We start from the raw sequence: 27,663 nt of genomic DNA on the forward strand, positions 1-27,663 counted from the left end.
TCTGTTTACACACCAAACTGCCTCCGTTGCTGGTCAACTCCCTCTCTTCGTTAGAACAATTTGGGCCTGCATATTTACCTAAAGCTTCCAGAATATATGTTTCTAAATATTGATGCAAGATGTTAAGATACTCAAATGAGACTCTTTTGGACAAAAAGACCTCTTCATTTTCCAATAGCCTATTGCACCTCTATCATCTGCAATTCATATCACTGCAGATCCGGGATTCAAACCCCTAAGGGAACAAAATGTGACAGTTTACTACTTCAATGTTTTCTCTGAAAAGATTGCCCTCGGGGCATTCCTGTCTATCACATGCCACAATTTTTATTCCAAATATATAAAATTAAGAGAAACACACACTTATTTCCAGAAACACTGCCTACCCTTATTTTCACATTTATTTAATTGAAGACTTTGATTACAGATTACAGAACAAGTCCTTCGACAAGGGAGGTTCTCAACACTACGTGATTGATTTAGCTTCTGCCGAGGCACATTTAGTTAAAAATATTGCTACCAAAACATACAAAACCTAGCCCTCCTCCCAGTTAAGTTTTAGATTAAGACTAAGGAATAAAACCAGCAATATAAACCATCAAAAAAGTCAGCAGCCACAATTCTGTTTTCATACAAAAGCAGCTCTGTGCTTCAGAAAAGTACTATTTTTAAACATTCATTTCTCAGAAATAAAGCTTATAACAACTGCTACTGAATCTAAAATTGTATCTGCCAACTTGTCCTATAAAACAAAATCCTTTTCCTGTTGAAAATTAGGGTAAAAGCAAAAACATATGTCATTCTAGAAGGTCTGAATCTCACATTGTGAAAGACACATTTTTTAAAAATACTTACTAGATTTACATCTAAACCTACAGTTAAATTCTTAATAGAGTTTAAGTGTTTTAAAGCCAAGTTAGAGCTTTCGCCCTGCTGAAGACAGACTGTTCCTGAAGACATTCTCTAATACTTGTAAATCACTAAGATTAATCATGTTACATTTAAATTTAGGACCACTAACCCAACCTGCAAAGCTGATCAGTAAAAAGGACCTCTATTCTATACTTCAAGGAAAAAAAGGTAGTTTTATGTCTGATGATATATTTAAATAGCAAGGACTGACTGTATAAGTTATATCAAAGGCAACATAGTTATGAAATACATGTTTTGGTAAAAATTCGAGCTGACTAGAAAAGTTTCTAAATAAAAAATTTAGAAAAAGAAAGGTTCACACCAAACATTCCCATGTAATGCTCTGAGTTCTGGGCCAGTGAGGCTTGTTTAAATTAAATTATTATTTTGTAGAAAAATAGGCAAAAAATGTTCTCAAACAAGAACTCAAACCAAAGTGTCTAGTATTCTGCACTGATTTAATGGTGCCAGACTACAAAAACAGTTTGCTGAGCTGTCATAACAGATACAGTATATATCAACCTAATTATTAGACAGGAAAAGCATTTAATGTAAGACTTGTCTCCCTAGATTCTGTAAAGAAAAACACACAATAACAAGTTCTGTGATCTCCTCCACTGTTTTTCTTTTACAGGTAAGCCAAATAACACATTAGAAAGCTGACACCTGGAAAATGGGCTTTTTCAGGTACCTCCTAGAAGCCCCCCAAAGGACTTAAACCATGTAGCAAAATGTTGATCAGTATTCTTCACACATGTTTGCAACTCATGTATTTTGTGGATTTTAATCAGACAAATGGAATTAAAAAAAAATTTAAAAATCAGATTGTACCTACAGTCAGAAATACAGAAAAATCTCAAACACAAACCTTCAAAAAATTAAAAATTCTGTGAAGTGTCAGGATTTGCATACACTCAAGGTCTTCAAAATTACTGGGTCCAATCTCTCTTAAAATATACCCTTTTTTAATATTTCATTTTCAACTTTTTACTATGGTGTACACCAGACCAAGTATATTAGACTCCCAGATGAGCTTTCAAAAATGTTTTTAACAGTTGTGGGACAACACACAAAACTTCACATTGTAACTGCAATTAAGATAGACAGTTACTCCACTAAATAATATTTTGATAAGATATGCTTAAAGTAGCCAATCACAATATACCGTCAGTTAAAAAAAAGTTATTCTGAGATGACACTTCAGGTGCCTAAGCACACAGGATAAAAGGTAAAGCTAACCTTACAAAGAATCTTCATGGTTGGAAAGGACCCTTAAGATCATCGAGTCCAACCAAACAATCTACAATCTCTGCCCTTCAGAGCATGCCCTGAAGTGCCACATCTAGACGTTTCTTAAACACCTCTAGAGATGGTCACTCAACCACCTCCCTGGGCAGGCTGTTCCAGTGCCTGACCACTCTTTCAGTAAAGTAATTCTTCCTAATATCTAATCTAAACCTCCCCTGCCCCAACTTCAGACCATTTCCTCTGGTCCTGTCATTGTTCACCTGGGAGAAGAGGCCAACACCCACCTCTCTCCAACCTCCTTTCAGGTACCTGTAGAGGGCAATGAGGTCTCCCCTCAGCCTCCTCTTCCCCAAGCTAAACATGCCCAGCTCCCTCAGCCTCTCCTCATAGGACCTGGTCTCCAGACCCCTCACCAGCCTGGTAGCTCTCCTCTGGACATGCTCCAGCGCTTCGATGTCCCTCTTGTACAGAGGGGCCCAGAACTGAACACAGCACTCGAGGTGAGGCCTCACCAGTGCCGAGTACAGAGGCACGATCACTTCCCTACTCCTGCCGGCCACGCTATTCCTGACACAAGCCAGAATGCTGTTGGCTTTCTTGGCCACCTAGGCACACTGCTGGCCCATGTTAAGCTGGCCGTACACCAGCACCCCCAGGTCCTTCTCTGCTGGGCAGCTTTCCAGCCACTCTTCCCCAAGCCTGTAGCGTTGCTTGGGGTTGTTGTGACCGAAATGCAGGACCCCGCACTTGGCCTTATTAAACCTCATACAGTTGGCCTTGGCCCATCGATCCAGCCTGTCCAGGTCCCTCTGTAGAGCCTTCCTACCCTCAAGCAGATCAACACTCCCACCTAGTTTGGTGTCGTCTGCAAACTTACTGAGGGTGCACTCAATCCCCTCCTCCACATCATTGATAAAGATATTAAACAAAACTGGCCCCAAAAGTGAGCCCTGAGGGACACCAGTGGTGACCGGCCGCCAAGAGGATGTCACCCCATTAATCACAACTCTCTGGGCACGGCCATCCAGCCAATTTTTAACCCAGCGAAGAGTACACTTGTCTATGCCATGATTCGCCAGCTTCTCCAGGAGAATGCTGTGGGGGACGGTGTCAAAGGCCTTACCAAAGTCCAGATAGACAACGTCCACAGCCTTCCCCGCATCCAGAAGGCGGGTCACATGGTCATAGAAAAAGATCAGGTTGGTTAAGCAGGACCTCCCCTTCCTAAACCCATGCTGCCTGGCCCTGATCCCTTGGCTGCCCTGCACTTGCTGTGAGAGCTCACTCAAGATGATCCTCTCCATGATCTTTCCTGGTACCGAGGTCAGGCTGACAGGCCTCTAGTTCCCCGGATCCTCCTTCCAACCCTTCTTGTAGATGGGCATCACATTAGCCACCCTCCAGTCATCTGGTACCTCCCCTGTTGACCAGGATTGTTGATAAATGATGGAGAGAGGCTTGGTGAGCTCTCCCGCCAGCTCCCTGAGTACTCTTGGGTGAATCCCATCCATCCCCATAGACTTATGTACATCTAGGTGCAGAAGCAGATCATTGACTACTTCCTCCTGGATTTTGGGTGGGCTGTTCTGCTCTCCATCCTTATCTTCCAGCTCAGGAGGCTGAGCACCCTGGGGATAGCTGGTCTGACTATTGAAGATGGAGGCAAAGAAGGCATTAAGTATCTCAGCCTTCTCCTTGTCCCTGGTTGCAACTTTCCCCCCAGCATCCAGTAAGGGATGGAGATTCTCCCTGGCTTTCTTTTTGTTGATGTATTTAGAAAAGCTTTTTTTGTTGTCCTTAATGTTAGTGGCCAAGTTGAGCTCCAGCTGGGCTTTCGCCTTCCTAGTTTTCTCTCTGTATAACCTAACGAGATCTCTGTAATAACCTACATTCTTCTGTAGACACCTTACATTCTTCTGAAGCAGACTTGGTAAATCATATAAAGCCTTATTTCAAGATACCTTCTTAAAATCATGCTATTGTGAAGGCCTGTCACAAAAAGAAAACTAACACATTTCAAGTTACTTAAGAAGTTTTTTGTAAACCAGTACTTTTTTTTTTGTCATTTTAGGAAACAAGGAGCACAGCAACTCAACTGACAGGATTTTTTTTTTTTTTTTTTTAATGTCCTATTGCACAGTTGACAGGTGATACTCCTAGCATGTTATGCCTGGGATATAGATGTATTGGCCCTGCAAAAAAATCAATGAACTTGTTTATTACAGAAAAATCCCGAGGATTTTCTTAATGCACTGCAAAATAGTTTGTCTCCAAATTCATCAATTCAGATAAGAACAGTAATAAAGCACTTGGATTGACTTAATAGCTCTATGTAGTAGTTGAACCTTCACAAATATAATGAGGTGTTAAACTTGAGCTTCACCTCAGTTATAGAAAAGCTAACCTATTTTGCCTTTGGGAGGCAGTGTTTTGTATCAGAAAGCAGCTTTGGAAACTAAAAAACATTTCCTGGTTCAGCTATTGGAGTGCTTCCACATAACACAAAAATTAAGTGAAAAAATTAAATTCTGAAATAATTTCAACATTACGATGATTAAATATCACAGTACCCACCAGCCTTTCCTGTTTTTAAATTGTTAAGCACAAAAGAAAGAGCTGGTATTTTCACTACTTCAGAAATTTTATAATCAGCACAGATTATCAACTCTTGCACCTGAAATTAATCTGACAATATATGATTATCACTCCTCCTGCCTTTTCTGCTCCCTGTTCCACCAAGAAATACATCATTTTTTCCTTTTGTCCACAGTCACTAACGAGTAAAGTGCCAATTAATAAGACTGACAGGGATACCTTTTTCTTTTGGGACTCAGAGACACCAAGGATCAAATCCAAGAACCAAATGTTTCTTGACATCCCACCCTCTTCCCGTGAGAATCTAGCAAATGATGGGTGATACTACATGATATTCCAAATGCATTCACCAGAAAAGTATCAATTCAAAGCAAACTATAACAGATTCAAGCCGTTTAACCCTCTCCGTGCAAAGGCACCTTCACATTCATCTGCCACATTTAAGTTACTCACTGAATTTTTATCAAGTTCCCCGTCAACCGGAACAGCCTCCATGCTGAAAGGGTGTGTTGTCTGGCTCCCTGTCAGTTAGAGTTCCTCCATCCTGCCACTCGACATCCTGGAGGGGGAAAGAAAAATATAACAATTCACCTTCAATGGCTGAAATCCGTAAAAAGCTACACTCTCTCCTCTATGTTTTAAGAGGGTAAATAGCTTCCTATTGTAACTTTGTATGTTACAGTTCCTTGCAAGACATGCACATTACCCATAAAAGTCAACTTTTTAGGAAAAGAGGGAGAGGATAGTTTCAAATAAAATGGCTAAAACAAAAGCTACTCACAGAGGCAAGCGTTTACTTTTAACCACGCTTGCATCAAATAAGGAAAAATTATGCTGGAAGAACACAAGCGAAAAAGAAAGAAAAAAAAAAAAGAACAAAGAAACCCACAGGTTTTGCCCTGTATTTCCCCTTGTTTCAGAGTCCCCAGAAGCACACCACTCCTGCCACGCAGGCACGCACAGCAGATAAGCTGTTTGGGTAGATAAAAGCTATTCTGGAGGAGCCAGAGTTTAGGGCTTCCCAGCATAACTCCAGAAACAACCATGTATTACTTTGTGGAACCGAAACACAGAAATTAAATAATTTTTGCAAACCAGCACCCTCTGTGGCAGAGTGGGCACTCAGCTGGCTGTCACCACACACCACCAGAAAGCATTGCCTTGTTCTCTAGACATGTCCTATTTACTTTTTTTTTTTTTTTGGCTACAGAATGAAAGGTTCGATAAACCTTAGCATTCACACCACATTTGAAGTCACCAGTGAGACAAGAAAACAGTCTGGAATCAAGCAGAACTCGGTGAAAAAAAACACGTCTTAACCATTCATTCATTTAGTGTGTTTCAGGAGGGAAGCAGATCAAAATAGGATGCCCACAAGAGATGCCCATCAACAGCCCATTGCTCTACTTCTCTATCCAAGGCTCCCATGAGCAAAAGATACAAGCGGATGGGACAGCTGTAAGCTGGCCTGTTCCAAACAGAAAAGACAGCATCCCACAGGGAGAAAACCGCACAGTCCCACCCTCCAGGAAGCCACACTCACACTGCCCTTCCCTCCTGTCAGAGCAAGTGTTTGATCAGAGAATTAGCCCAAGGATTACTTTTTTTTCTTTCTTTTTTTCTTGGGTGCGGTGAAGGGGCAGGAAGCAGCTAAGTCACAAATCAGATTGCTAAACCAACACCTGTGCAAGAGTAGGGGTAGCACGGAGATGGTGACTTTGTTTTCATAGAATGGTTAGAGTTGGAAGAGACCTTAAAGATCATCTAGTTCCACCCCCCCCCGCCATGGGAAAGGACACCTCCCAGTAGACCAGGCTGCTCAAAGCCCCATCCAGCCTGGCCTTGAACGCTTCCAGGGATGGGGCATCCACAACTTCCCTGGGCAACCTGTTCCAGTGTCTCACCAGCCTCATAGAGAAAACTTTCTTCTTATTATCTAATCTAAATCTACCCTCTTCCATTTTGAAGCCATTAGCCCTCGGTCCTATCACTACATGCCTTTAAGCTACAGTTTTATCATACTGTGCTTAGGATATACACAAAACTATGGCTTCAGCTCAAGCTTTGGCAGAAACAGATTAACTGAGCACAGAGGCTGATTGCACGGGGTGACGTGGTAGGAGGCATCACAGCCCCTCCAGGGAGCCTGAGGAGCATCCTGGGTGCAGGAGAAGGGAAAGGAGAGGACCAGGAGGGCACACAACAAGATTTTGCTATTCAAAGCCTGCCTCAGGAAATACGCACTCAAGAAAACAAATCTCATTGTAAAGAAAGACCATTTGTACAACTGCTTTCAATTTTTTTATTATATTTTTTGTTCTCATATTTTGTAAAGCAAATTAGAATTAAAAATCCCTGAGGAAGAACATACAGAATTAACACATTTATAGCAAGTTACCATAACATATGCCACAAAAATACAAATGAAAACATTAATAAGAAGTTTAACATAAAGACTGTTCGCTAAAGAAACTGCAAAGCTTATAGTTCCCTATGACTCAGTCCAAAGAGCTGACGAGGATCTTACTCAAGTACCTGAGTAGTTACTGAGATAGCAGGTAACTGGCAAGCGTAAGCCTAGACGTTTTAATGTAAATTAGAAACAGTAGACATCTGAAGGGAGATGAGTACAAGTGATTAATTTGTCTCAATAAGATGAAAGATGGCATTACCACAGAAAGAGGAATTCACCCCAGCAGCTCTGTTTCCCGGGGCGGCAGGCATTGCGACGCGCACCTTCCACACACCAGCACGGGGATGCAGAATTGGGTAATGTCTCTTGGAGACTGCTCCTTGTCATCTCTCCCCCACGCATCCATTTTAGGTTCTATTATTAGCAGGAAATTCAGCAACACCAGGCTGCATGCATATTCAGTTTATGGAAACACTAAACTCTATTAAACAAGATGAAAAATGAATGGCATTGCAAACTGACGTATACACTGATATTTAAAGCAGTCAGTGGGCTTTTTTAGTTACACAAACTTGCAACCGCACTCAGTTATCCAAATAAACAGATCTTTCCTGACACAGGAACATTCACCCTAAACCGGTTTTAAACCCATCTCTATTTTTAGCAGACATTCTTTTTAACTCTTAATGTGTATTGTCAACACTCCTGGTGTATCCTGCTCCTCCATTTGTTCATGTGGCCACAGCCACTACATCCTTCCCCACCTCAGTCTCGAGAGTAGTGTCATCTGACAGGTACCCTAACGTCTAATACTTAGCATTTGTGGTTGTCCACGATCCTGAGGAAACTCATAATCCAGCACGGTCCCGAAGCCTGCAGAGAAATTATCTGGGAGAGGAAGGGAGAAAATTCTGCCTGCTTATGTTTGAACAGACATGCAGAGTAAAACAGGTGCAGAAATGGTTAAGGACTACCTTCCCCACATTGTTTAGCTTATGAGTAGGCAGCCAGCTTGGCTTATTTTTCTTGGCAAAACAAAGGTTGAAAGTGAACAATATTGCTTCTGAAACATGCCAAAATAAACACCAAGGAGGGAAAAGGGATCTCTCAGCAAAAGGATGTTGCCAAAAAGTCAAGTACGTATGAGCTTGGAGAACAGATTTATTTTGAAAAATTACAGAAAGTTTCCAACCGTTCGAGCTCCAAGGCTTTGAAGCAACTTTCCAATCAATGTAGAAAGAGGAATTTATATACGTAATTGTAAATGCAGCCAGGTTATTAAGAGGGGTGCTTCCACGAGTAAGTGTGCCCTTTTCTAGTTCAGCTAGATTAGATTTGAAGACACAACTCCAAATTTAAATCATCATCTTTTTAGCTTTTGGGGGACATTTATGACATGCCTTTGCTGCTCTCTCCATATTCACAAGTGTTTGCAATTTGGTTGTCTGCCTGGTTGGTTGATTTGGCTTTAATTAACAGATGTTCCTACTTCATAATCACAATGCTTAATAGCTTAAATGTTCAGAAGGGCACATGCAAACTGAAATTATTTGAAAAGAATTATATGATGGCATCCCAGCCAATCACCTATGTTTACTTTCTAGACAATGCATACAAACAGGCACTTAGAAAGGTATTGCTCATTTTAAAGCAGCTGTACCAATGGGAAAAATCATACCATAAAATAAGCTATTTCTCTCCACTGTGAAGAGGATCTAGGGTGACAAGCTCAGCAGCACAGATTTAAAGCAGAAGGGAAATGTACACCTCATCACACGATCGACAACCTGTCGTGTTAACCTCTGTATTTCAGCTTAATTTATTTTAATGGATTGCTTCAGCTATTGGTATTTTTTGTAACAGTCTGGTTTTCAGTTAGCTGCACCTTAAGAATAGGAAAATTCTGCTTGTGTCTCTGATAGAAGCAAAGGACAAAACGCATCAATGAAAGAATCACAGAATTGCCTAGGTTGGAAGGTACCTTTCAGAGCACCTAGTCCAACCATCAACCTACCTCTGATAAAAAACATCACTCAACTGTATCTCTAAGCACTATGTCTACCTGTCTTTTAAATACCTCCAGGGATGGTGCCTCAACCACTTCCCTGGGCAGCCTGTTCCAATGCTTAATAACCCTTTCAGTGTAAAAATTTTTTCTTAATATCCAATCTAAACCCCCCCGGCTCAACTTGAAGCCACTTCCTCTTGTCCTATCACCTGTTACTTGAGAGAAGAGACCGACCCCCAGCTCACTACAACCTCCCTTTCAGGTAGCTGTAGAGAGCAATAAGGTCTCCTCTCAGCCTCCTTTACTCCAGGCTAAAGAATCCCAGCTCCCACTCTGTGTGAACAGGATTTTAACTACATACATACATATGCACGCTCAAAAGTCTTACGCAACTTCCTACTTCTTCCTAACTCCCACCCTTTAAAAAAAAAAAAAGATATCCCAAAAGCTGTAAGAGTATGCCTTGGGTCCTGCACTTGGGTCACAACCACCCTACACAACACTACAGGCTTGGGTAAGAGTGGCTGGAAAGCTGCCTGACAGAAAAGGATCTCAGGGTGTCGGTAGACAGCCAGCTGAACGTGAGCCAGCAGTGTGCCCAGGTGGCCAAAAAGGACAACAGCATCCTGGCCTGTATCAGGAACAGCGTGGTGAGTAGGACGAGGGAAGCGATTGTCCCCTTGTACTCAGCCCTGGTGAAGCCCCACCATGAGTTCTGTGTCCAGTTTTGGGCCCTCACAACAGGAGGGACATTGAGATGATGGAGCATGTCCCAGGAAGAGCAACAAAGCTGGTGAAGGGTCTAGAGCACAAGTCTTATGAGGAGCAGCTGAGGGAGCTGGGGTTGTTTAGCCTGGAGAAAAGGAGGCTGAGGGGAGACCTTATGGCTCTCTACAACTACCTGAAAGGAGGTTGTAGCGAGGTAGGGGTCGGTCTCTTCTCCCAGGTAACAAGTGATAGGACAAGAGGAAACGGCCTCAAGTTGCACCAGGGGATATTAGGAAAAATGCACTTCACTGAAAGGGTTATCAAGCATTGAACAGGCTACCCAGGGACACAGCTGAGTCACCATCCCTGGAGGTAGTTAAAAGATGTGCAGATGTGGTGTTTAAGGACGCAGCTTAGTGGTGGTTTTGGCAGTGTTAGGTTAACAGTTAGACTCAATGATCTTAAAGGTCTTTTCCAACCTAAATGATTCCATGATGTTACATTCTCTGAGGTATAGTTGCACAGGCCACAGAGCAAAAGCAGCAGAAGCCAGAGGCCTTGGCTGTGTCAGAAGTCTCTATGAAGGCACACCTTTATTCGCACCTTCAAAGACAAGTGGAATTGGCAGTGTTCTGTATCGACTTACGTATTCCATATGTTAACCAGTTATATCAGTGTTTATTGCACGGATATGTTGTTTTAACTGATTATTAGGAAAGAAATGCCTTTTTTTCCTCCAGCATAAGAAAGGCTCCTCAACAAATATGTAACTTGTTCCAAGCATATTAGTGAGTTTAAACCTGACTCCATGGCAGTAATACCCTATTGGAGGTATGTTTCTAACATTAAAACTGTAATTCAATTCATGACAGGACTCTTCTTCCCTTTCTCCCACAGAAGATCAACTTCTGTACAAACACTTCACTAAATTTGGAGAATTTCTTCAAGAGTCTTGGCCTGATCTCATCACTGAGATGCTTGCTATGCTACCTCTTGTATCCCCACTGCCCCCCAAGAGTTCTCAAATTTCAGCCAATGTGCAGCCACAAAGTGAAAGTGGAACAGATGACCCCTGAATCTAATAGGTTTTCTGTTTAATGGATGGACCAAGCTACTCAAACACCTGCATACTGTATGATATAGGCAGGTTTTAGCTTTCTCCCCAAGTACTATCACCTATGGTCATTAGATATGGCATTTGCACTCTGATACTGTTTTGTGATCTTTTATAGTATCAGAGCACCCTCTTACACTCCAGCATCATACCCCATAGGCAAGGTACAGCCTCACCTGTGACCCACTAACCGGCTGCACAGTCAAATGGCTACTGCACACTGATCTGGCCTTTCCAAAGGGGAAGCGTTCTCCAGGGCATTGACCTCCAAAACTGACCTGCTAAGCTCTGCTGGATGCCTGCCTTCTTTCCTTGAGGGCTAAAATAAGTTCATGCACTTAAAATGACCAAGATGGGTACCAGATAAGAATATGTTGTAAATTTCTTTAAGATGACACAGGCATAACAATTGACTTCAAAGATCAATGTGGCAACAAGCATGGAGGAGGCACAGCAGGAGAAAGGAAACCTAGTTGCTTACATTGGCGTCAAGAAGGGTAAAAATTCACCTAGGCCCTTGCTGAAAAGCAGAGATACAACAGTACCACAGAAATGCTATTCCACAGGGAATCGCAGAATGGTTGAGGTAGGAAGGGACCTCTGGAGATCGTCTTGCCCAAACCCCTTTTGTGGGATGGCATCTAGGCAGCCTTTGAATATCTCCAAGGACACAGACTTCACAACCTCCCTGGGCAACCTGTGCCAGTGCTCGGTCACCCTCACAGTAAAGACATGTTTCCTGATGTTCAGAGGGAATCTCCCGTGTTTTGGTTTGTGTCCATTGCCTCTTATCCTGTCACTGGACACCACTGGAAAAAGCCTGGCTCTGTCCTCTTTACACCCCCTTTTCAGGTATTTATACACATTGATGGAATCTCCCTGAGCCTTCTCTTCTCCAGGTTGAGCAGCCCTAGCTCTCTCAGTCTTTCTTCATCTAAGAGATGATCCAGCCCTTTAATCATCCTTCATGGCCTTTCATTGGACTCTTTCCAGTATGTCCATGTTTCTCTTGTACTGGGAAGCTCAGAGCCGGAGCCAGCACTCAAGGTTTGGCCTTGCAAGTGCTGAGTAGAAGGGAAGGACCATCACCCTTGACATGCTGACAATGCTCTGTATAATGCATCCAAGGACACCATTCACCTTCTTAGTGGCAAGGGCACATTGCTGTCTGTCAACTTGCTGCCTGGCCAGGATCCCCAGATGACCCCTAGGTAAGCAGTTCTCAGGTGTGGTTATCAGTGCATTCAGTTCAGTAAAGTCCATAACGAAGTTTAAGTTAATACTCTTGAGAAACGTATACAAGTGCTACAAATAAAAAAAAGGAACAAGTTTCATAAAAATTAAGAGCTAACAGAGATAGGATCAGTTTTAAGAGATTAAAGGAAATCTAAATCCTAAATCTAACCAGGGTGATCAAACCAAGGCTCTCAAATAATCTAAGTGTCATTCAGCAATCATATGACAGGGTGAAGGCACTTTCACTTTGCTCCATGCAGCCAGGGAGAAGCAAAGGCACAGAAGGTAATCAAGGTACATGTCTTATTTTCAAGGCTCTTTGAATCCAGTGCACCCGAAGAAATACAAACCCCTGGCTGTAGCGTGAGGCCGAGATCATCTCTCTCAGTTCACGAGTCCAAGTACACTTCATTAACAAGCCACAGATCAGGCCAGTTTCTTGCACATGACAATGTCACAGCATGCCAAAGACACTGTGTTTGTTAAGACCAGTTCCGAGAAAGCAGGAACTGAAGCTGAGTCACTGATAGAACTGGAGTGGGGCCAACAGGGTCAAATGATTCAGCAAAAGATCTGGTAAACAAAGAAATCACAAATTTTCCTCAACGCTCAAACTAAGCGTCTTATACACGTTAAGAACTTGGAAGAACCAGGAAGAGGTTTCATTCTGCTGCTCTAGAAGAGAAATTTGAGAGCTGAGTAAATCTCTAGGTTCAATTCTAAACTTCTATTGTGAAGTCGGGCCAAACAGCAGAGCTTGACAACACCAGTAATAATATAGGGGAAGTTGCAAATGACAAACTGCATGGTTACATTAACTCTCAATTGCAATGTTTGAATGCTTAAAAGTCTGCTACAGGTATAACCACACCAGACTCAGCTGCCTCAAGTATGTCCCTTGAGTGTACTGTGATCACTTAATGCTATCAGCCATCAGCTACACCCTTATGAAACACTTCCTTCCACCTTAAGTTTCATCACCTGCCTTCTCATTTCCTGAATAAACAGTCCACATGCAAAGAAAGCTGTTTCCTTTGTTTTTGTACTACTGTTTTCAGAAGGGGAAAAAAGAAAATTATAAACAAACAAGCCATCAAAAAAAACCCCAGGCAAGTTGAAGCACAGTTGAAAATATCTCTCATCTAGAAAAAAAAAAAACTTGGGAAGCAGAAGCATAGTCCAGATACCTCAGCTATCTTTTGAGAGTGACAGATGGCAATGAATGCCAAGAAGAGGATAGCAAACTTCTGAATATCCACTGAAACTTTAATAATTACTATCTTAAACAGGTGTCCCACAGGCAAACTTGTCCTGATAAAAATGGAAGAGTGGTAAGTATCACCTCCAGGTATTACAACCCAACATCCTCTCAAAAAACTCACATCCCAAGTGTTCTGGAGTCTTTGGCCATTGTAATGCACTTCAAAGCTCCCCAAACTATCCCAGTCTTAATGATTTATTACTTTCCAAGACCGCACCCATGATTCAAATTAGTTGTTCGTCTTAACGGTAAAAATGGCTATTTCTTCACCTAAGGGTGTCTAGTTACCTAGACCACTATCCACTTTGCCTCCACGAGCCTGTTTTACCAAGGGCTCAGTCCAACCTTTGAGCATAAGAACAAGAGAGGCAATAAATCATTAAAATTTTTTTTTTGCATTTAATCTTGAACTAGAGAAAACCTATGAAGCTTCATAAAATATTCAGAAGATTTTTTTTTTTGCTTTGTTGTGCTGAAGTAGGGAAAGAAGATAAAATGAAACCTTTCATCGCTAGATCTAGCATTTTATTTTTACATTTCAAGATGCTACAGGACCAACCAGCAAAATAACCAACCTCACACAACTTTATACAACATTAGATTGGTCAATGACAGCCTCTGAAGAAAAAAAAGATGCACTGAGACTGAGTGGTTAGACACATTGCAAACTGTTTTCTTTTCAGAACTCCACCCTGCAACTTAAGGGTACATTCGCTACTTGTGCCTTGCATTTTTTCTGCCCAAAGATGACAAACCAAAAAAGGTTTAAGAAAGCAACATGACAAATTTAGTAATTTAAAGTCAGGGAATCCTGCCTTTCTTCTAACAGGATCAGAAGTTTTCTTTCAGAACTGTAAAGGCACTACTAATAGCCTCACACACACATCCCCCCATATACCCAGTCAACTCATGTTTATCAAGAGGTTTGCATTAGAAGCCAAGATGTTCAAATTAATATCTCAGAGTAAAAAAAAAAAGTTGTTCTGTACTGTGATGAAAGGCCAGCTGGTACTCCCTGTGGTTTCTTATCTCTCATGTTGACAGATGTATGAAGTAGTGTCACACACTCTTCTAGACACAGCTGAAACAGTTTAAGAGATTACTAGTCCTCCACACCTGGTTCTTGCCTCTGCCTTCACCAGATGCAGCTGCTGCCTTTCTGACCTGCCCACATGCCTGTCTGTGCAGGTGCTCCCTAAACCTCTTCCATCAGAGGGACACCCACTATTGCAAATAATTTTGAACAGCCACTCTCAAAACACAGGTCATTTAAACTGAGCTCGGCCATAGGACTTTGCACCTGTCTTTCTGCTTGCAGGTCTGGCACAGCAGTGGTAAAAAACAGCCAAGTGGCACCTCTTAACCCACCTCTGTTCCAACTATAACAGCCTGGGCAAGGACTATGTCTACAGCTACAGACTCACCCAACACCAACTGCAAACCGATGCAGGAAGAGAAGGGAGTCAAGCCAAGGCAAAAGGAAAAGCAATGTTGTTGTTGTTAAAGGTTTTTCGGATATGAAAAAGTGAGATAAGTCAGCAGAGATGTTCCCACAGACAAGATGGCAGAACAATCCCTTCCATTTCTGATGCCAAAGTGGAATCAGTTGACATCCTGAGACACAAGACCAATGCGTATTTCCTCTGCATGGAACTTTCCAAAACAAAATCCAACCTTGCGTTTCCTAAAAGGAAGATTTTTCTCTTTTCCCCTTGACAGACATTACTGTCAAATACAGAGTCAAAGCATTAAAAAGGAAGGAAAAAAAACCCCACACATTTACTATTTCAAGCCTATAAAAAACACTTTAAGCGTATAAGAACTAATTCATTGTGCTCAAAAAGCCTCAATAAAGGGATGCTGAAAATCTACTTTAATACTTCAAACGATGCAGAATACTACCTTCAGTGATGAAGCCCTCTAAACATCTTGGTTATAATGTGAACACATACACCGAAATATCTTAAGTCTCATGTGCAGGTCAAGAATATAGTCGACTTCATAAGGAATAATGTTTCAGAGAGCTATTCTAAGATTATATATAAATGATTGCAAGTGATTGTACTATTGCGGATCAATGAATTACCAACTGCCAGATGAACTATATGTGACCAGATGAGTGCTCTTTACCAACTGCAAATTAAGTAAAAAGTCAGCTTAAACTACTGTGAAGTTTCTTTATCTCAGCAACATTGCTTTGGACAGATAGGCACCGTCACACAGACGGTTCCTTGCTACATCAAAAGCTATTGCAGTTGATTTCCTACATTGTTTCTCTCTGAGCTGATTTAAGCAAACAGAAGCAAAATTTCAGGTTGTCACAATTTCAGAATATGCAGTTGCTCAGACAGTCATCGTAAAACATTTTTCTTACTAATAGTTTACAAACAATTTGCAGTTTTAATATGAACACCAAGCAATTATCTCAGGCATTAGAGCATGTATTACTTAAGTTACAATACCATTTACATTCAAAAAGTCTCTCTTGCTGGGGGATGGACAAGAATATTTTTCCAAGTCTGTGTTCAAACGACCACACAATCCCCTATTTAATGAGAGCCCACCTTCCCCCCGCCTTTTTCACCTACAGTCTCTCCCTCATCTTTGCAGGAGTTAGACACCTGGAGGAATACGATGACTGTCCTCAAAAGCGATCAAATCTTACTCAGAACATTCCTTGACAACGGATACATTATGCTTAGCTGCAATACAGTTATACTGTGTTTGAGAGGTTTTTATGAAATGGCCTTTCTGCAGGATTAAACATGGTGGATATTTAAAACAGGAACCTAATGTTTATTCTCACATAGAATTTAGTTTTCTTATCTTGGCAGCAGTGTCTCTTCCTGATATTAAAATAGAGGTAATGACATAAGAGATGGCCTTCATTTGGATTTCTTTTGACTAGTGCTTGAAGGTAGTTTCCACAATTTCAAGACACAGGATACTGTATGAGAATTTAAGAACAAAAGGTCAGAGAAGCCTACCGCAATAGGAAAAACCCTAGAAATTCTAACTTAAAGTAGCAGCAGGTTCAAACAGGCGGCAATAGTATCTGGCTTACACATCATGGTTTATTAAAAAGATTTAGAAAGTCTAATTTAGATTTCCATTGTTTATGCCAAGTTTAGGGTTTGTTTTTTTCACTTTACTGCTTGCCTAATTAAAATGAGCTGATGAACCTAACTTGTGGTTTTTTAGGTGTCGGTTTTTTAGGTGTCAGTTTTTTAGGGAGGTTGTGGTTTTTTTTGTTTGGTTGGTTGGTTTGTGAGTTTTTTGTGGGGTATTGGGGGAGAGGTAGGTTTTTCATGGGGTTTTTTTCATTGTTGTTGTTCTGTGGGTTTTTAAGCCATGAACAAATATTTCAAACAGCCTTTGTACTGGCTTAACAAGGACTAGTGCTTTTAGCATTACAGTTTAGGCTGGGCTGGCCACTAAACAAATGGCAGATAGTCTCTTCAACCACTTTCCCTTCAGAGAGAGAACGAGACACTTATGTATTGAAAAAAAAAACTAAAACTGCTTTAATAAAATAGTAATAATAAAAAGAGAAGATAATATTAATCAGAAAATAATGAAATGTATATAAAACCTGGAATTGAGCTCCCAGGATGACAATCATGTCACTGGGCAGGCACTGGGAAAGTCCCAGACTGGACTCAGTGACGGGTGGGAACTGGATTCCAGATCTGTATTCAGGAATGCACAGATCTGGATCAAAGGCAGATAAACAGATGAGTACTCCTCGGATGCCCACCACTGAAATAAAAAAAAAAAAAAAAGAGGTATGACTCTTTGATCCCTCAGCTTTTATACTGAGCATGATGCAGATGGGACGGAACACCCTGTTGGTCAGTTTTGGGTCACCTGCCCTGTCTGCTGATCCCCACAGGTGCAGCCCCTCTACACTCTTCTGCTTCCAACCCTCCAGAGTTGCATATAAAGTTAGCTGACTTTGGTTATAGCAATAAGTATAAGCAGGAGCCTGTCTGCATACCATTCCCTGGTATTAACTATAAACATCAGACCTCATCACTGCTAGTGTCTGAAAAATATGATGTTATTTTCAGCGTTCAGTTAGTTAGAAGAGGTAAAATTACTGAAAAGAAAATTGGTTCTGTTTTACTGCAAACAAGGACAAGCATAAAACATCCAAGCTTGTCTTTCTGAAGCTACTGAATAACTGACCAACTTTGATTTGGAACTGTTGCAAGAATCTCATATAGCTGTTAGTTTAACAAGATGAACCAAGAGTATTCAAACAATATAACCTGATCCACAGGAACTGCAGAATACTGTCGCATTGCAGACTTGGCAAGTAACCTCTTGGTGCCCCACACATTTCTATTCAACAAATTACATGCTCCACCATGACATTTCTTTGGGTGATGAGAAGGACCTAGCCTGCCACAACAAGCAGCTATGGAAGTGATACAAGCATCATAAAGTGACAATTTACCTTCAATTCACAGCCCTCAGAAAAAAAGCTCAATATTGCTACCTGATGCAAGTTAGGCAACTGCTCACACTATTTACAATAAATAGGCAATTTATATAAAAATAATTGTTGCCAGAGCTGAAAATAGAAACTAAGCCTTTCACTGGTCAAAGCCAGCCCTCAAGCAGTAGAGCTAAACACATTTGTACCCAAAGTTATCCCATTTCTGAAGAGCAGAATGCTTTTTAATCCTGGTACTGGGAGGAGACACCAAGATTCTCTGTAGCAAGAGCCACGTATTATCAGGTACATTTAACATTCTGCTTCAGGGACCAACACAGAAGATATTAAATTAATTCATGGTTGAGATAATAGGCTTCTGTTCCTTGACAACCAGGGAGTGGTTGTAAAATCACTTCATACAGCACAGCCAGGAAAACAAAGTCTTGACACTTCCTTGGAAGTTCTTTGAAATGCTTCAGAGAAGAAAACAAACAGAGGAAGAATCTAGTGTCTGGGACAAAGAATTATTCCATTCAGGGCCAAATGAATACTGAATGGACAAGGCAGCTCCTGCTGCCCTTCCATCCAATCTACTCAAGTACTGGGAATTCTCCTTCCCATAAAATTGGTTAACAGAGCCATCAGATAGCTTGAGCATGTGATTTAAGGTGAATGCGGTCCTCTCAGCTGTGCAATCCCATAGGACTGCGTGATATGAAGTTTTGAATCCTGCTTCCCTACTGTCCTCTATCCATCCCCTCAAAACTCTGCCAGTTAAGGCAAGTCAGAACGGCATGGTGCAGGTTGCAAGAGACATCCTGCAGTTGGGAGCCCAGGGACAGACTGAAGTCAGACACAAACACCTGGAAGGAAGGATGCAATGCTTGGGAGCTCCAGCAAATTCAGCTAGTGTTTTTACAATAAATAAGGGAAATAATACTTCCAAGAGAGAATGTATTTTTTAAAAGAGAAAAATTACATCCCTTGCTTCACAGCATTACTTCATTCCAATATTGTCACCAAAACTGTCAAGAGTTATCAGTTTAATAGCATTTTATAGTTTACTTTCATATTTAAAATCACACACAATACCAAGATAACACTAGCTTAACTGCCAAGATAATATTAGCATAAAGCAATTCAATACCCTGTATCTCTGCCACAGCAGTTAACTACACCTCTAAGTATCATATTACACTTTTTATTCCCTTGAAGGCAGCTTACACATGTATTTCAAAGCCTAGCATTTAGGAAAAGAATGAAACCCTAATTTCCATGCTTCACAATGTAAACGGAGCTAATCAGCAATAGTCCGGGTCTCAGAGCTATAACTGAACAGAAGTGTATGTCCCAACTTACTCATAGCCTAGAGTCTGCTTCCTGGGGCACATCCCATCTCTGACGCTCATTTTCACACACCTCACTGAGATGTCAGGAGGAGGAAAACTGAATGTACCCATTTAGATTTGCTGCAGGAGCAGCTGTAAGAATAACTGGCACCACATGTTTCCAACCACGAGCTATGCCAGAAGGGGTGACTGGAGAAATCTCAGGTCCTGCATTTTCAATTCATGATTCACTGAGTGCCCAGACTGAATATCCAAACCCAGTGGTCACAGACACAAACCAGTGAACTTCAGCAGGTACACTACACTTAAAACTAAAGGCTTTAATTTTTTAAAAACTCTGATTTCTCCAAGAAGTCTTGTAATGAACATGTAGGAGAATAAAGGTTTGTTCTTTTTGAGGTGGTTGGTGGAGTTTTTTTGTTTGGTGGTTTTTGTTTTGTTTTGGGTTTTTTTCCTCAAAATTGTCAAGCAAAAGCACTCTTAATACTGGCTTCAATGAAACCATTGCATGCAGAGCCCCTTATTCTCAAAAACACTCAGGCATGCACAATGTTTCCTTAAGTAGGGATTTTGTTCCTTCATTTTGCATCCCTCATCAGAATTCAGAGAAGGATGAGCTGCCCTCTCCCCATAATCACAACCTGAGAAAAAATACTATAAACCGGTAGTTCTTAATGCAACGGCATGTTTTATACTCCCATGATAGCTTTTAGAAAGTCTATGACATTCATAACAAGCTTTTTCATATCCAGATTTTCTGCAACACACATGGAATATGAAATTAAGACCTTGCAACTCCAAGAGTGCTATTAACTTCATAAAATCCAGATTTTAAATGAATGGCACTTAAATATTTCCATGCCATTCATAAGCACCAAACTGTAAAACAACTAAGAGGCTTATCCATTAAAACCACCTAACCAAGATAAGCCCACAAGCATTCCAGTTACATCATGAAGTTATAAGCCACTTTCCCCTCCACAAGAAAGGCACTGTGCTAACATGTCACATACAATGAGAATCGACTGTTTCCAAATGTTGATAAGTATAATTAACCTTCATAACCCTGTCTTTGGCCTTGAACATTAAAGCTGAATTCAGCTTGAAAACCAATTAAAATGCTAAGCAGTCTATCCACTTTGGGACTGGAGAATGGCATACTGCATTCAATTAAAAGAAAAAAAAAGCAGAGCACAATTGTCTCCTTCAACACTTTCAAGGATCTGTTAGTTATTTTAGTAAAAATCATAATTCATAAATAAATCACATTTTAACAAGAACTGAAGAATTCTTCAATTCTTCATGCAGACCCTGAAACATTTAAGGTTGATAAAGGGAATTCTCTTATCCTAGCAAAATTGAAGGTTTAACGGAAAAAAACCAGGCACAGAAACAAAGGATAAGCTAGGTGGGCTATGACGTTTGATCTTGCCTTTTCATGCTTCTCTATAAGAACAGACATTAATTGTATCAATATGGGCCAGAACTCATTCTCAGCTTGCACAGCACAGTCCACATTCACAGAGCTTAACTTTCTTCTCCCCCAGTAAGGTACCCTTATTCTTTCTGCCTTTTGGATCAACTATTGACACGGAAAGCTACTTAAACTTTACATTGGCAAACCTGCTTTTTCTACAGTTGCCATTTTTAAATTAGCCGAACAATTAGGCAGGTGGACAAGAAATTCCCATTTTTCTCTAACTGATTCTTTCCTAGACGTGAAAAGCATGGAAAATCCTGGGCTACAATACTTAATTCCAAGGTAAGGCTTCAGACAGACCTCACAACCTCACAGCCAACTAAAAGACTACATATTGAAAGCTTCATTAAAAAAAAAATAAAAGCACATTTAAGATTGGTAGAGTGTCCTTGGAGATCACCTCTGTAATGCAATCGTCTTTAAAATAATAAGAAACACCACAAAACTACAAGCAATTGCCCCTTTTCAAGAGTATCTTTAAAAGTGGCAACATTCCAGTTTAGACACATAAGTTGCTCTAAACTGATCAAAAGTTCTGAACTTTAAAACATCTTGTTGAATATTAAGTTTGTCTTCCTCATTGAAATGAAAGCATTTTAATAACTTTACAGTGGACATCATATTTCCTCTTACAAAGGAAAAATCATGTTCATCTGCCATGAAATTCAGATGCATGTGGATGTCTAGCTGATGAACAGGTTTCTTTTTAACCTCTTGGATTTGTTGCAGCTGGGCCAATCACCATGCCATTCTATTACCATACCCCTGAATAATGAAGGGAATAGAAGATTATAGTCAACCCTCTAAATAATGAGGGGAACAAAAGATTAAAGCAGACCAATGTCCAGCTGCTTACAAGAGCCTGTCAGAGTATCCAGACTCTGAACAAGACATATTTTACATGACAAATACTGTCACAGGTGCAGACCAAAAGCACTCTGTAGGTGTGCTTAAGAGTAAATTACTGTCGTTCCTGGTTTCTACACTTTCCCATTTGAGCTTGAAACTCATATTATACTACAAGATTTTAAGCCTGGTTTGAAACTTTGCTCTTTCAATAACATTATGATTTTCCCATGCTATTCTGTGTAGGAGGCTGCTGCATCATGACAACAGAAGAAAAATCTGGGTCTCTTTATACTTTCTTGTTGCATCTATTCCTCCACATTAATCAACATTATTAGCTGATTAATTATCAACTAGTTGATTAATTATCAACATTAATCAACATTTAGTGTCAGAGCAAATAAACTTATGGGTTTTTTTCCAATTAAAACATTAGGTAGAAACACAACTTTTCTTTTTCAACAGAAAGAAAAGTAGGTAAACGGATTTCTGATTCTCTAGTGAATCAGAGTTGATTATCACCATTTTATAGTTACTACTCAATTTTAATAGCAGAGTTCTGTTTCCAGTGATCTGTTATACTTTTGTATAACTTCTTTCATTCACTACTGGTGTTCAGTGTGGCATTATTACTTATTTTTTTCATTCTTAAAATTTCCTTTAAAATATTCACAATGTACCTGTTTAACAAACATCTGTTCAGCTACTTCGACAAGCTTGAATTAGCTATTAATTTTGGAAATAGACCCTTTATGAGCCGGCTAAAAGTCAGAATCATCTTCATGTCAAGTTAAGACACATTTCAAGCTCACACTCCTATAAGGAGCTCCCTTGATCGCTCTCGATACCCTTGACAGCTATTGCACATAGCTGTGCTGTAGATGGCAGCATTTTACACTGCTTAGCTCTCTACCTTAACCTGGAGCTAAGTAATGCAATACAGAAAATATACTGTAAAGTTGCTGCAAGAATCTTCAGTTTAAGCATTTGCAGAACATACCATCCACATTAAGAAAGTATGCAACCTGCATTAATTTGAAAAACAAAATATAGGTCAGGTCCCTTCTCATCCAACTAAAGACATGCACCATAATGCCAATTAAAGAAAAAGTTTAAGTTACTGCAGGTGAGATAACATCCTAAAAACAGAGACCCACAATAAACTGTTCCTGTGTAGGGGATCTGAGCACACTCAGACATTTTACTTCAACTGACCAAAACCAAAATAAGTTTTCTGTTATAACCTCAAATTCCTGACTAGAAAGTGCTGTTCTAATGTAGGAAGGTACATCTGGATCCTCTGGACTCTGAAAATCCCATGCTCCCATCACAGTAGGTTCATATTTATTTCATAATGGGTAGAAAAACTGCTCAATCACTAGCAAGTTAGTAGTTCTAGGAATGACCTCAACACCAATTTCAATGTTCCCCCAGCTTAAAATTTTCTCCTAGCTGTCAGCCTCATTATGCATCTCAAGCGAAGTACACAAACGCTAGCTCAAACAGGTTCTCCCTGGACATCAAGCATGAGAGCTTCCCATTGTAATGCTCACAAATCAGAGTTCATCAAAGACCATAATTACTATCATCATTACTCAGTAAAACACCTGCTGGGAACTCCAAGAGGCATGAGACATCAGAAACGGTGACAAAGGAGGAGTACAAGCTAAGACACAATGACATGGCACCTTCGTTAAGTCTGCAGCCTTGAACTTTGTTACGTTCGCAATGGAGAGTGGACTGGTATCACTGCATTCCACCAGAGTATCAGCAGTAGGGCTCCTACAAATGTTGGTCCTAGCAAATAAATTTATGCTGATAACAACCTCCTTGGACACACTACTGGGAGGAGTGGAATGTTACTATTTTTGCCTGCACAGCTTATGCTTGTAGTAATTTGTTTGGGGAGGGAGAAGACACTTGCTGACACAAGCACCTCCACTGCCGCTTCTCACACAGTGTTACAATAGCATTATCTTTGCAATTTAAGTAGCAAAGATTGCTATGCAAAGGATTCAAGCAGAGACATTTAAAATTTCACAACAGCAAAATATGCACATATATTGTCAAGCTCAAATCAGTGAACACCTGTATTTTTCTCCAGAGAAAGTAAGGAAAAGCACAGGAAGAGGGAAGCATGCTACTAGGTTTCTGAGTTGCTAAGGCAGGTAGGACAGCAGCCAAGAAGAAAAACAAATACACCACTATGTGCTTAAATGAAAGAAAAAGAAAAGAGGTGCATGCGGCTTAAGATTATGGACACGGAGGAAGACAAGGTAATTGTGTGTGACACTAAACAACATGGTTATCAAAGCAGAAACCTGAGAATAAAGCTGGGACGGAGAAAAGGCATTTAGAAGTGTCAGACAAGTATAACAAATAGTGACACAGAGAAATCATCTAAATGGTGGCTACAACAGGAAAAATATGGAAAAAAAAATCTATTTTTTAAAAAACAGAATGTCAGGCAAACATGATCCTGTAACAGGACGGAGAATAAACTCACCAGAGATAAAGCAGGCTTTCATTTAGTATGGATGGGAACAGCAATGTTGTGTCACAAGAAGAGGGCAGATGCTCAAAGTTGGAAAACTATCTACTACACCCTTAAGTGGTAACAGAAAAGCCCCACCATCTCTCCTCCTCCAAGACTCAAGTCTTGAGACCCTTGACAACAGAGAAGGGAGGAAGGATTCAGTGAGGGCTTTCAGATTGCAAGTTAAACCCCCGATAACATACACACGCTTTCCTTCACTCAGTTCTGAATTTTCACAGACATCAAACTTGTTCAGCAATTACTTTTTGCTGTTGTCGAATTTCCGCTGTACAGGCTGCCCTGCTGCAGAACACACAGTGCAGGCTGCAGAAGGTCAGCTATAGCAAGTTACAAGTCATGAAAACACCAGCTGCTCCCTGACAAAAAAAACAAACAAAACAAACACACAACAAAAAAAAGCAACCCTAAACCACTAAAAAAACCCCACACCTCTCCTCTTTCCCTTCATCCAAGAATTCACAGAGGCTCAAACTCAACCATCATCTCTATCAAGGGACTAAGCTATATTCAGAAAATCATTCTACAAGGCAAGAGCTTGCTTCTTCAACACTTCCCCCAACACCTTAAAGCTGTATGAACCACAACAGATGCTACTCATCCTGCAAGAAGGACAACCCAAGCTTCTTAAGTCTGCATTTTTAAGATAGAAATATCCGCTAAGCAAGCAGTTTATGTTTTAATCACCTACAAGAAACTAACAGTAAAAAAAACCAAACAAAACCAAAAAGAACACACCAAACTGATAAAATGAAATTGATTCTTAACACTGGAAATGCAAGCATTTTTGTAAATGCACAAAAACGTCTATAAAAATGCCTCAATGAATAACAGTCCAGACTTATGTGCGATATCTCAGATACATTTCAGCTATCACTTCTGGACAATATACATTAAGAGTAACATTGGGTCTCTGTCACTCTAGTTTCCCTTTCCTCTACTGTGCCTGCCAGCACAAACACTTTTGAACTTACTGAATTCACAAAAGGTCAACTGCCAGACAATACTCAGTATTCAGAACTTTTAAAAAAATTAAAAACTCATTGTCTTTAGTCCATACACAATCAAGTTACCCATTACACTATTTACTTAAGATATGAACAATACACAATCAAGGTACCCATTACACTATTCAAGATGCAACAAGGCTTAGCTTCCCGAAGTTTAAAAACAAAACCCAAAAGAGTCAAAGGTTTGAGAGGCCTGAGCCTCCTGTTGCTACTCAGCAATACCAAATGACCACCGTGTTACAGAAGAGTTACTGGTCTCTTTTTCCAAAAGCAGACTAAGCCCTGCAGTAGTGTAATTTTTCTGCTGGATCTTCAATAACTTGATGCATAAGGTATCGTTGCAAGTTCTGCTGAAGAAGAACAAATACATTAGACAAAAAGATAGGACTTTTAACTGTTCACAGCATGAGAACTGTCATGCTAGTAAGAATTTCAGAGGCATAATGAATTCTTGTACCTGTAATAAATTCTGAAGCCCTCCTTCCTCTTATTATATAGAAAAATTAAGGAACAGAGTTCAGAAATAAATCCACATAAGGGGAAAAAGCCCAACTAAAATGCAGGAAGATAAGTAGTGTAACCACCTGCAATATATTTTTCTGAGCTTCCTATCACCAAATATTTAATCTATATAGTATGTAAAGATGTTTTTCTTTGTAAGGATGTTTTTCTTTTCAAATGAAAGACTACAGGTGATACTTGGATGCATTCATAGAACAGAGCAACTGAAACAGTACAGCTGAATGCTGACTTTTGCCTTATTCTGTTCATTCCCTGATTCCATCTGTGCTGCTTATATGGCAATTAATAAAACAGAGGTTATTTCCGTATATTTACATTAAAAGATAACATAAGTCCCATTCGTAAGTAGGTTGTATTTACAAAAACAATCTGTCAGTCACAGAGGAAAATGGCTTAAGATAAGCAAAAAAATCAACGTTTTCTTCGTTTCATAAAGAGGGATCAAATATCATTTGATAATAAAATACATAGTAAAAAATTATGCATAAAATTGTGTTCTGGTCACTTTTTATTAACAAAAAATAAATATTTATACTCAATACTATAACATACATTCATTGACTTATCATGCTTGAAAATAATGGCCACCTACCAGATCTTTAATCTTCTTTCTAATATAAATCAAGCTGTCTTGGAAGAAAGTAGAAATCAACAATAAGATATACAAAGACAACTTTTTAAAGATCACTGAAGACAAATATTGTTTATATGCCCAAAAGGGAAGAAAGTACTAATGCTTGTTTTAATTCAACAAGAACATACCTGTGAAAACCAAAGTAGCACAATTTGTAACCTGTGATCTGACAGCAACCAGAACAGAGGTCTTCTGCAAATTTAAAAAAAAAAAAAAAAAAAAAACACACTCACAAAGCAAAACCACCCAAACCAAAACCCTCTCACACCACAGGCCTCATTTCCTCACACCAGTTCTTAGTTTACATAAAAAGTAAGCATGTTTTCCTGTTCCAAGCTGAAAATGAAACATAGCTTATGACACTGAAAGGAAATGATTATTAAGCTTAAAAAAATCTTCATGTTAACGCACAGAGAGGAATATCGAGCACTGTTCTTTAAAGCACTGACAGTAAGCATGTATAGTTAATATTTAATTCAAGTAGCTGACATGGTACAGACCCATCTGTATACTCTCTCAAGTTTATTTTCCACCAGTTTTTCCCTCATTTTATAGGGCAGCTCATGGCTCTCCATTCTGTTTTCTACCTTTATTAGCATGTATAAGCTTTCTATTCAGTGCTTCTTTGACTCAGCAGGCTTTCATTTTTAAAGAACGAACTTTTTTCATCAAGGGAGAACATTCATTCTTGTTCATGATTTCAAAGACCAGTCTTAAAATCTCTCCTTAAACTCAGTAATTTTGTGCATTATTCAAATAGATAGAATTGGCATTTGTGTAGAGGAGAATTCTTTTTGCTTGTAAAAATCACGAGCCTTAAGCCCATGCTTTTCCCGGGTGATTTTCTATCCCTGGTATTTTAATGTAGTTGTTTGAACTGAGGTTTATCCAGTCTTTTTTCAAGGCAGCACAGGTTAGTGACAATTAAGTGTAACTACAATGCTATTGACAAGCTAGAATCAAGGTACTGTTTTCAAAAACAGCAATCAGTAAGTCTATACAGGTACATTAGTGTGGGGTCTTTAATTCTGTGTACAAAACAAGATTCAAATGTTAGCTTATTGTCTCTACAGTCACAAAGATCACATTTTAATTAATGATGAGATTTTCATTTGATCACAAAAGAAACATAACAAAATTGTAATTTCAGTACAGCAAATACGTACTGTTACAGGAATCTTTCAGCCTCCAACAGGTCATAATGGACAGCCTAACAAAATCCTTAGTCTCAATTTTGATGCTACAATTATTAGCTTAGAATTGCAACTTCTCATTTATTGTGCAGATTCAATTTAGAACTTCTTTTTTAAAAAGTCACTAATCAAAGCAAAG

General features: G+C 39.9%; 1 protein-coding gene across 9 annotated transcripts in view; it reads right to left on the reverse strand.

Annotated features, from left to right (window-relative positions):
• OSBPL8 (oxysterol binding protein like 8) overlaps positions 1 to 27,663 on the reverse strand; it is a 96,657-nt gene that overhangs the window by 59,001 nt on the left and 9,993 nt on the right. For 7 of the 9 annotated variants that reach the window (XM_074573669.1, XM_074573661.1, XM_074573644.1 and 4 more), the window contains exon 2: positions 5,209 to 5,314. Coding sequence is in view for 4 of the 9 variants with exons in the window: in XM_074573617.1 (XP_074429718.1) it covers positions 5,209 to 5,250 (42 nt within the window). In the remaining 5 variants the exon portion in view is untranslated. Of the gene's footprint in view, positions 1 to 5,208; positions 5,315 to 7,427; positions 7,650 to 27,663 lie in introns of those variants that run through there. The other 2 variants (XM_074573678.1, XM_074573625.1) reach the window with 2 other exon arrangements.

Source organism: Larus michahellis, chromosome 1 (genome assembly GCF_964199755.1).
Source record: "Larus michahellis chromosome 1, bLarMic1.1, whole genome shotgun sequence".
Lineage (NCBI taxonomy): Eukaryota > Metazoa > Chordata > Aves > Charadriiformes > Laridae > Larus > Larus michahellis.